Source organism: Condylura cristata, unplaced genomic scaffold (assembly GCF_000260355.1).
Source record: "Condylura cristata isolate star-nosed mole 26May11 unplaced genomic scaffold, ConCri1.0 scaffold00022, whole genome shotgun sequence".
Taxonomy (NCBI): Eukaryota; Metazoa; Chordata; class Mammalia; order Eulipotyphla; family Talpidae; genus Condylura; species Condylura cristata.
In genome coordinates, this window is record NW_004567123.1 from 4,420,113 (window position 1) to 4,430,884 (window position 10,772).

General features: G+C 46.9%; 2 protein-coding genes across 2 annotated transcripts in view; both read right to left on the reverse strand.

Annotated features, from left to right (window-relative positions):
• Nucleotides 1–94, reverse strand: part of INSM1 (insulinoma-associated 1) — a 1,635-nt gene extending 1,541 nt beyond the window's left edge. The window contains exon 1 of the mRNA XM_004686932.1: nucleotides 13–94. Within this exon, the coding sequence (XP_004686989.1) occupies nucleotides 13–94 (82 nt within the window). The remainder of the gene's footprint in view (nucleotides 1–12) is intronic.
• A 7,278-nt stretch (nucleotides 95–7,372) lies between these two features.
• CFAP61 (cilia and flagella associated protein 61) overlaps nucleotides 7,373–10,772 on the reverse strand; it is a 267,799-nt gene continuing 264,399 nt past the window's right edge. The window contains exon 27 of the mRNA XM_004687139.2: nucleotides 7,373–7,818. Within this exon, the coding sequence (XP_004687196.1) occupies nucleotides 7,618–7,818 (201 nt within the window). The 3' untranslated portion in view covers nucleotides 7,373–7,617. The remainder of the gene's footprint in view (nucleotides 7,819–10,772) is intronic.

The following is a 10,772-nucleotide window of genomic DNA, read 5'->3' on the forward strand; positions in this document are numbered from 1 at the left end:
GCAGCAGCGCGCGGTCGCCGTCCTCGCCGCCGCGGACCCGGTAGGACACGGGCGTGGACTTCTTGCTGCGCTTCACTAGGAAGCCGCGGGGCATGTTGGCGCGGCGCGCGGGCAAGGCACTGGTTCGATGCAACTGCCGCGCTGGGCCCCGGCGGCCTCAGTGCCCCCAGCCCATAGTCCGGGCGAGGTGGCTGCGGGACTCGCGCGGCGCCGGTGGCGGCTCGGCTTGCTCTGCGCCCCGCACGGCGCCCCTGTCCCCCGGCCCTGGAGCCGCTCCCTTTTAACGGGGGGAGGGGGCCATTGTTCTCGCCTCCCGCTTCCCCGGGAGCCAATCAGCGCGTCCGCTGTTCCTCCGCCTGGTGGGGTGGGAGGGCGGAGGGGCGGCAAAAAGGGGGCCAGGGCTCGGGGTCGTCGGGTAGGTGCGGCAGATGTACCTGAGGGCGCGGGTCCCCCAAGCGCGCCCCTCCGCCGCCCCACCCGGCGCCGCCGCCCCGCCCGGCTCAGGCACACGCCCGACCCCGCCTCCCTTCACGGTCTGCTGCGCCTCTATGGGGAGGCGCACGTGCCTGGGCTTTGTGTCGCTCCTCCGGGGGGCGCGGAGCAGCCAAATGGGCCCGTCCATCAGCACGACAATGCACGCCCCCCTCCCGCGCGGGGATTACCCGCGGGTCGCGAGCAAAATAGCAACAAAGAAGAAGAATGGCCCCAAATATGTCAGGAGGGTTCAATCCGCGAGCCGGAGCCGAGGGGGAAGTTGTGCTGGCTGATTGGGTGCGCGCGGCGGTGGGGAGCAGCAGGCGCGGGGGAGAGCGGAGTGCTGCCGCTAGGTCGCTGGAGGCCCAGGAACTTCTCCCGGTGTATGGGAAATGATCAGAAATTGAAAATTGCTGCCACAGCTGGGCGGCCAAGAGGCCCTGCCCGAGACGGGTGGGTTGCGGGACTCAGGTGCCGAGAGAAAACGGGACCTTGAAGTTCCAAGTTGGAGTAGAGGATGTGGCCTTCTGATTGCAGCCAAAGGCGATGTTCGTTGCCTCGGCTGTGGCGCGCCCGCGGGCTTCAGGAGTTCGGGAGAGAGTTGACACCACACTTCTTCAACCGCCAGCAGAAACGGCACTGGGGGTCAGACTGGGCTGGGTTCCACAAGGAATTTAAATTTCTTAACTTTTTTTTTTTTTTTTAAAGTTCCCCAAAGGTCGGGATTAGCATCCTGACAGGGTCCGGCCAAGGTGTCCCGGAGCCCCGCGCCGCCCGGGGCTGGGTTGATTCGGATGGAATCGGCCAGTACCCGAAACACACAGTCAGCCCTGCGCGCCCCAGTGAAGTTGGTTTCCGCTCTCCCTGCGCCGCCTCATGCATTTTCATTCGGAGCGGGCATTTTGTCTGCCGGTTGACATCAGATGCTAAATCAAGGGCTCCAATCAAGGCGCTGCGGAATAAAGGGGCCGCCAGTCTGGGTGCAGCCCCCCCGACCCCCCCGGAGCCGTGCCCCCTTCACCTTTGTGAAGGAAATTAACCTCCCGCTATTGAGCCCCGGCCGCGGCCAATCTGGACGCAAAAGAGACGCGTGCTGCCGGCTGGGGGGAGGGGGGGCAATCTGTCCTCGGAGGCAGGCTGCGGCCTCCGAGAAGACAAACCGCTGCTCCCCCCACACCCCCGATGCCACCAGGAAAAGACAACAGCGAAGGTCCACACCCACCACACTCCGCGGCCGCGGGATTTGGACCCAGACCCGGCCGTTTGCCTCCATTCTCCCAAGGAAACACAAAAGGCAGAATCTCCAGGGGGCGGGGGCGGAACCCCAAGAGTACCCATCGCTGACGGGCCATCACGGAGGGGAAAATAGCAATGCTAGGTGTTGTGAGGAAAATGCCACTTTATCGAAATAGAAGGAAACGGACATTTTCCTGCAAAACTCTGGACACCCAGATAGATTTTGCTGAGTTTTGTTTATGCATAATTTTACTGAAGGTATTTAATTGTTTTGGATTTTCCCTCTGAAAATACCCTGGCGTGGAAATTAAGCATTTTTTTTTAGAGTCCACAAGAGTAATAAGTTGTCATGGGGACAGAGGTTAGGGTTAGTTAATCAAGGGGTTAATCAAACTGGTTAATCAAGGGAAAAATATTCGCTGATTTGATGTGTGTGATATTTTTAAAGTCACAGATGGAAAAGAAAAAAATACAAGTAATGGCATATATTTTGAAAGCTCTCACCCCCGTTTCAAAAATGCTAGATGTAGTGATGGAAGTCCTGAGAAAAGTTAGAAATTCTAAAATGAGTTTATCTAAAATTTATAGATGTGTTTCATTTTAAAAGTCACTGGTGTTGTTGCCTTGCTCTTTTGAGCACTGATTAATACTGCTGATGAAATTAGAAGAGGGAAAGGGATTCCGGGACAGCTTTGGCCAATTTTATTTTCTAATCACGAATCCCATCTGGATTGTGGACTAATAGTGCAGGGCTCAGCCTGCCACCCCCCAACTGACTGCGGGGTGTTTGGTCTTGTATGTGTAAGGCTCCTTTCATTCAACAGATAACAGGGAGAGTTAGTCACCTTGTGAATAAAAATAACAACAGCCATAATTGTAAAGGGTGGGGGACAAAAAACAAAACCAATCCCCTGTCTGCATGCAGTGAATTCAAACAGGGCTCTGAATTAAGCCGAGAATCTATTGAACACTATTGAGATTCTGAGATTCAATGGGTCCGTTTCTTTTTCTTTACTTGTGGTTTCTAGTTTTGTCAGACGCTTAAAAGACTGCGCTTAAAACAAAAACAAAAACAAAAAAGGAAATTTGAAAGGTACAAGTATTCGAAACTTATTTCATAACCTAGTACGGGGGGGACAGTTGGGCTGTTCCTTCACGCACACACAACCAGCAACCTCTTAGTGTAGGTACAACCTAGTACCCAGTTACAGTTAACGCCTCCTGCATTATTATTTGCATGTGCTGGGATGGAGATACTTGTATTCGTCTGGGAAGAGCAAAATGTTGCTAGGTGGCCGACTTTTGCCAACAGCGATTCCGAGTAGGTGCCTCACAGAGTTGAGCTGGACAAACGTTGAGCGCTGATCCCCACCCCCTCTTTCCACCCACCACCCAGGGCCTTTAGGAGAATAGGCCAGTTTAGGGATCCAAGGCAGGACCCACGCCCCCCCCCCCACCATGTGTCTTTCCCATGCCCCAGAGAGTCCTCCTTTTCCTGAGGGGCCCTGACAGCGCTTTGGAAAAACCAGACAGCCTCTAGCTTCCTGTGCTTGCAGTCCCTTCTCTGATGGGGGTCTTCGTTTGACCACCGCATTGCTGGAGGCCCAAGGTGCTAGACGGTCTCAATTCTGTTCCCAGGTTGTGTTCCCAAGAGCGAGCCAGGGTTCATTGTGACACACTTTCCCTTCTTACACACACACTCAAGAATCAAACTCCAGGGAGTTTCTAGAAAGCGAGAAACGTGGACACAATCGTTCAAGTGGGGAATTTCGGCCTAGGAATTGCCCGGTGGCGTGCTGACGTGTTTGGGCAAACCCAGCTCTCAGGAGAAGGCCATCGATCTCACCCCCGACTGGCGGTGCTTTTGGAGACGTCCAAGAAAGAGAGGAGGGAGATATCAGCGTCGCCCCTAGGCCCCAGCTCCCCATCCCCACTCTACTGCGGGCCCCTTTTCTGGGTTCACAGAAATCCCACCCCAGGAGCTCTCTGCCACTGGCCACAACCTGGCCTGAACCGTGCGTCACCATCTCAGCGCACGCCGTCAGGTCCGCGAAGGGCCGGCGCCCCAGGGCTCGACGCGCGCGGGACCCGGGCGCCGGCGGCTTTGTATTTGCAGGAATGAGGGGTTGTTGTGTCAGTCCCAGGGGCACGCGAGAGACACGCGCAGCCCGCCCGCCGGCCGCCCCGCCGGCCCGGTCCGGCCTCCAGGCACCTTCCGGGCCCCCCGCCCGCGGGCCGTTGCCTTTGTTCCACACATTAGCATAAAGCTGCCAAGGATCTCCCGTTTAAATAATTCCACACAAAAGGAGAGTGCATGAAAGAGAGCGAACAAGGGAGAATCCGCGAGGCTGCGCCGTCCGCCGGGCGCGGGGAGGGACAGCGCTCAAGTATTTCCCTCCCCTCGAGTTTCAAGTGCCCCCGGCAATCTGCTGCGTGCCCATTATTCGGCCGGGGCCGACGGGGTGACTGGCCGCCTCTTTTATCCTCCGGAGTGTGTCGTCGGGGCCACTGCACGCTCCTTGAAGTGCCCTCAGGGCTGTTTGTTTTTGCCTTGGGTGGTACTGCCCCCAACCAGGAGGGAGGTGGGGGCAGGAAGGTCCCTGAGGGCGACTGGAGGGTGGTTTTGACCGGGGTGGTGCTGAACGGAAAGAGAAGACATTGAACGTGGAGTGCACAGGGGAACTGTTTCCACCTGTGAAGTGGCGACTCCTATTCGCTTCGGTGTCAGAGAAGGCCCAAACCCCAGAAAAGCCACCGCGCCTCCGCTCCTCGCGTCTCTCCCGCCCCAGGGTGGACGGAACACTCCTCCTGGACCCCAAAGAGGCGCCTTTACCACCTTGGCCTGGTTCTCCCTTGACCTGTGTTCCCCCTTTCTCTCATTCCTGCTTTTGGGTTTGGGGTGTCTGTGCTCTTACCCTCTCCATCTCTCTCTTCTGGCCCCAATATCGCATCCCCCTTTCCGCCCTTCTTTTCAGCATCCTCAGTTTCCCCCTTTCTCCTTTCCCATCTCTTCCTCACAATTACTCTCCTCTCCAGCCACCTGTCTCTCCTTCAGTCTCTTCCCATCTTTCACTTACCCTCCCCCCCCTTTCTTCACTATTCTCCTTCACAACCTCTGACTCATTCCCTCAGTCCCTCTTCTTTCTGCTAATCTTCCAGCTTCTACCCCCAACCGTCCTCTCTCCTCTTCCCCCCCAACCCTTTCTCCTCTCTTGGACCCCCTCTCCCCGTCTCCTCCCCTCTCTCCCACTCTGCCCTTCCTTCTCTCCCCCTCCCTCCCTCTCCCCCCACTTTTCTCTCGCTTTGATTCTCCCCCCACTCTTCTCTCCCTCCTCCTTGCAGGCCTACGTGTGTTATTTTATTTGTCTAGAGAGAGCCTATTTGTTCAGTGATGTGTGGCCTCCTGGCCGCCTGCTTTAATGGGGGACTCGGAGGCTTGGTTTCTGTGAGCATTAGCATACAGCTGCCGGCTCCGTGCCCGTTTCCCGGCGCTCACTTTATCCCAGCCTTATCATCACCTCTTCTCTCAACCAGAAAACAATCAACAGCTCCTCACACACGGCGACTTTCGAGCCCCTCTCCCTGCTTCTTGGCTCACACTTGCTCACCCGGGTGCGATTTCTCTCTCTCTCTCTCTCTCTCTCTCTCTCTCTCTCTCTCTCTCTCTCTCTCCATTCTCTAAGAGTATATATATTGATTGACTGACTTTACATTTTATTTTCCACACGCTTTTCCCTTTCCTCTCTCACCTCATCTTTTATTTTTTGCCTTCCTGTGATACTCGAGTGTAACAGAACCATAAGGAGCCATTTTTTGGAAAGGAGGTAGATACACTCTCCATTACAAACCAACATATGTCAGGAGATCATTAGAGGCATCTGTGAGGCATGGTGGTTGCCTGTGATTTTGGGTGGGGGGACTTGGGAAAATTAACTTTGGTATTTTCTTGTCAAGATTCTTTGTTCAAAAGTACAGAATTCTAGGATCAGGCTTAGAGCCAAAGATGTCCCCAGCTCTAGAGCAAATGCTGAAATACATGGGAATTTCACACTGTCATCTTACAAAATCGATCCCTGTGCATACCGAGAGAAGTCCAAATATCAGTCTCTTTGAAGCCCTTTCCTTTGCCAGCCTCCATCATTGGTGAAGACCTTAGAATAGCCAATTTCAAGCTATGATCAATGATTCATCTTATTTTTAGCAATGTTGTGCCTCAATGATAAAGAGCCTATGTCTGCACACATGTGCTAAGAGTCCTGCCTGTATAGAAGAAATTGTTCATTTTCTAATACTGGTGATTAGAATAACCTCATCTAATACACTTTGCAAACTAAAATTTATTCTAGATAGTTTCAAATCTACCATGATACTGATGGAGATCCAAGGCTATTTGTAAAAATGGAACAAAACATCATTGTATTTATGATGAATACATGATTCAACAGTAAGCTTTCCATTGTTGTTTGGGGTCACTTTTCCGTGACTAGAAGCTTTTAAATGGTAATACTTAGTCACAGATATCATAAATGTAAGTCCTTTCACGTTGTTCTGGTAGTCTTCACCTCCAGGTGCTAGGGCTTGTCACAGAAACACCTCCATTTGTTGATGAATTTGACCCAGACCTCTCAGGGGAAAAAGACAGAGGCAGGACAGTCTCCTGAGCTGACTCATTCTCAGCCTGCTGCAATAGGGTTCCACGTGTGTTGAGTTTGCAATTTGAAGAGTGAATCAGTAGTGATCTCTATTCAAGTATCACAATTTATACCATATGGCCAGAGAGGGGTCTTCCCCTAAATGGCTCATGCATTTGTGTAGAACATACATGTAAAGGAATTAGTGGAGTATACTGCTTATTTTGTGTCTGCTTTAGAAAAATCAGTTTAGTGTTCTGGAACAACTTTCCTTTTGAGAACTATCACTTTGCTAATAGTGATAGTTCTGTAATGCTGACTCTGACTTTTCCTCCCAATAGCAGTGCAAACCTTGTAATGGTGCCCACTTTTGCCAAATGTACATATAAATGTAAAATAATAAAGCACAAACTGGAATTGTGTGCAAAACCAATTTTAAGCGTGGCTGGTCAAAAACTCACTGTCAAAATGTGCTAAAAGAGGTCCAAATGAATGAAAACAATGTTATGTGCTTTCTGGATGCTAAATCTGTATGTTCCCTAGCAGGCACACAATTTGCTATATTTGTGTGAAAGAGGGTTTCTGACCCACATTATAAGTAACATGTACCAGAGACTGCTGGTGTTAAGACACAGTTCTACAAGAGCTAGGAAATGAATTAGATTAATTTCCCGTTGCTTTTGCTAATCTAAAACCCTGAGCCTATGTCAGCTTCCACTCTTTGCAGACATTTATGCTTAGGATCTGTAACATGAAGTAGAAACTAGGGCTTCCGACAGCAAAAGTTCACTTGAACTTCTCTATACAGTCAGTTCTTCTATGTCAGGCTACAGCGGTAAATTCTCATTATCTGTTTTATGAATTTTCCATTCTGGATTTTTTTTTTTTTTACTGCCCAGGAGTATTACTGGAGATGTGTAAACATCTAAAGAACTAACCAAATTGGAGGCAGGACTCTTAGGGAAATAAAACAGAATGACACCCCAGGTAAAGCCAATTTTACACAATACGATCTCATTTGATTGCAGGAATGGTTTATTGTGCACAGGAACATGTCTGGTATTTGGAAAGCACCGCCCTGCCCCCCAATAGACACACGGCCGTGCGCCACCTACTGGATAAATAGAAGATTTCAGGCATAAGAGGACCGAGAAGAAACAAAATCGCCCATGGCGCTTGACTGTCAAGCTAGGTTTCAGAGTGGTTTCCTATTTATACTCGAGCATTTTCAGGAGTTACATGTTCGCAAACAATAAAATGGATCCCATGGCCACAACTAAATTATGCCTGGCCAGGCGTACATGGGCAGATGGTATTTATTATAGTGCAGGAAGTCAAGAATGCTCTTCTCCACCTTCTGTTTATAGATGGTTTCCTCGAAAACTCTTTTGAGGTATTTCCTGGGCTTCTCATTCAGGTTAATTTCCTCATCTTCTATCTGATGGGCCAATTGTTCTATAGAAGGGAGGCCTTCTTCCTGGAACACACAGACAGAAGCCAATAGCTTAGCTCTAAGAGAAAAAGACAGTTTCACTAAAATAAAGAGTGCTTGGCTTCCCAAGTGTGGTGACTTTTCCCCCCACCTTATAAAATTATTGTTTTTTAATGACATATATTTAGTCTCAGAAAAATGAGTGACATAAGTACTATATGGCTACTAGCATTCTCTCCCCCCATCATACTTACATGAGCCCTTTCCCTCCTCCCTCCTTCAGCCTCAGAAACCTCATTTCATTTTTTTTTTTTAGTGTCCATTAGTTTTTGTAAGTATTTTGGTTGGTTGTTTGTCTGCATTTCTTTTTAATGTCAAATATTTGTCTTTGTCCTTCTGACGTGCTTTATTACACATAATTCTCCTTCCATTTTGCTCTAAGTGGGAACGTTTCTTCTTTCCTTATTGCAAAATAGTATTCCATTATGTGGATATACCACTTCTTCTTAGCCAGTCCTCTCTCAGTGGCCACTTAGGTTGCTCATGTTATTGCTATGGGAAATAATGCAGCAATAAACAGTGTAGACTATATAATTAGTTGGTTGATAGTTTCATGTTCTTTGGGCAGATACCGAAAAGCAGAACTGCTAGGTTAGATGTTATTTCCATTTTAAGTCCAGATCACTTCCCCAAATCACTGCACTGGCACACATTAAGTTATGCAATATTAGCAGTGTATTAAGGTTCCTCTTTTTTTTTTCTTTCCTTTGGTTAATACTCATTTATTTATGAAGAACTAGGGTGTAGGCCAGAGGTGCAGGCGGTAAGAGGATTCACCAGAGACAGAGTGGAGAGCAGAACAGGCAGACTGACTGAAATATACTGTTAAGGGGAGCAGTGGGTGAGAGAGGAGAGGTCTGTTGTACACTATATGGTTAGCTCCCCAGCTAGGGATTGAACTCAGGCCTTGGTTGGGTGATAGCGCTGAGACTCAAGCCCCTAGGCCAGCAGGGAGGCCTAAGGTTCCTCTTTTCCTATATTTTCTCTAACATTTATTATTGGGGGTCTTTTTATAATATGCCTGTCTCACCTGAGTGAGATGATCTCATTGTGGTCACCACTTTATTAAAAGTGATGTTGAACAGTTTTTCATATAACTATTAGTCTAGCTAGCCTCTTTGGTGAAATATCTGTTCATATCTGCTGCCCTTTTATTATTTGTTGTTATTAAAATAATTTTTATATCTTTGATATTAATCTTGTGTCACTATGTAAAGTGTAAGTATTTCCCCCCACTAGGATTTTTTTTAATCTACTTATATTACTTATATTTCAGCTATTTACACAGCTTTACAAAAAGCTGTGTAAAAGCTTTTTAATTTTAGGTAATTCTAATTATTTATTTTTTACATTGTTTTTCTTGCTATCAGAATGAGTCTACAAAGACATCTTTATCATAGATGTCATGAAATACATGGGCCATGTTTTCTTCTGTATATTTTACTGTTGCAGGCCTTGTTTCTAAGTCTTTAATTCATTTTGAGTTTATTTTTGTATAATACAGAACTAGAGAGTGATCCAACTTCATTTTTTTTAACATGTTTTCATTTAATTTTCCAAGCACCAATTGTAAAGAGACTCTCCTTTCTCCATTGTATGACGGCGACTCCTTACCACAAATTATCAGTGTAGGCATGGATCTTTTTATTTTATTTATTTATTTTTTAAATTAATATAACAGTTTATTTTTACATAATTTTGTACATTTTTTTTTCATCTCAATTGTAATCCCCGTGGGTTTCCCATCACCGAGTCACCCGTGTGAGGCATGGATCTTTTTATGGGCTTTGAATCCTGTTGCATTGATTTACTTTTATTTTACTTCTTTTCCCAGTACCATATTGTTTATTCTTGCCTTATAGTATAAAGTCAGATAACATGAGGCCTCCAGTTCTCTCCTTTATGCTTCTGAGGATTGGACATTCTGATGGGCATTGTGTTAAATCTATCACTTTTGGTAGAATAGTCATTTTGACTATATTGATTACTTCCATCTCTTTATGTCCTATTCTATACTTCTCAGTTAGCGTCTTGTAGTTTTCATCATATAAATCCTTTACCTCCTTAGTTAAGTTAGTCCCTTGGTATTTTATTCTTTGTGATGCAGTTATGAATGGAATTATTTCCTTAATTCTTTTCTAAGCAATCACTATGGGTTTCTATAAGTAAGACAGATTTTTGTACATTGGTTTTATAACCGGCCGTTTTGTGGAGATTTTAGGGTTTTATACATAAAGTATTATATCACTTGCAAAGAATGATAAGTTTTACTTCTCTTCAATCTGAATTATTTTTATTTCTTCTTCTTGTCTGATTTCTCTAGCTCTGATCTCTAATACTAAATTGAACAGAAATGGTGACAGTGAACATTATTATCTTGTTCCTAACCTCATAAAGAAAGCTTTCAGGTTTTCACCATTTAAGTATTATATTAACTAGGGGTTTGTGATATGTGACCTTTATTGTGTTAAGGTAAGTTCCTTCTATTCCATCTTGTTAAGGGTCTTTATGATAAATGTGAAACAGATCTTGTCAAATGCTTTCTCTGTGTCTATTGATGTTACATTATTTTTACCCTTTCTTTTGTTGATATGTTATACATTGATTGATTTACTTATATCAAACCTGCCTTGCTCCAGGACCCTGTCATGCTTCCAAACTGAACCTCTGCAACCATTAAACACTAACTCACCCTCCCTCTCCCCCAACCTCTGGCATCCACCATTCTACTTTTGTCTGTCTCTATGACTTCGAATATTCCAGATTTCTCCTACCTGGAGAAAATCATAAAGTTTTTGTCTTTTTGTGACCAGTGTACTTCAGTTAGCATAATGTCCTCAAGGGTCACAAAGAATTGTGATGTAAGCTCTTTAATTTTCATTAAAAATATATGTAATCTGGCCCTCCCTGGTGGCGCAGCGGGTTAAAGCACAGCACTG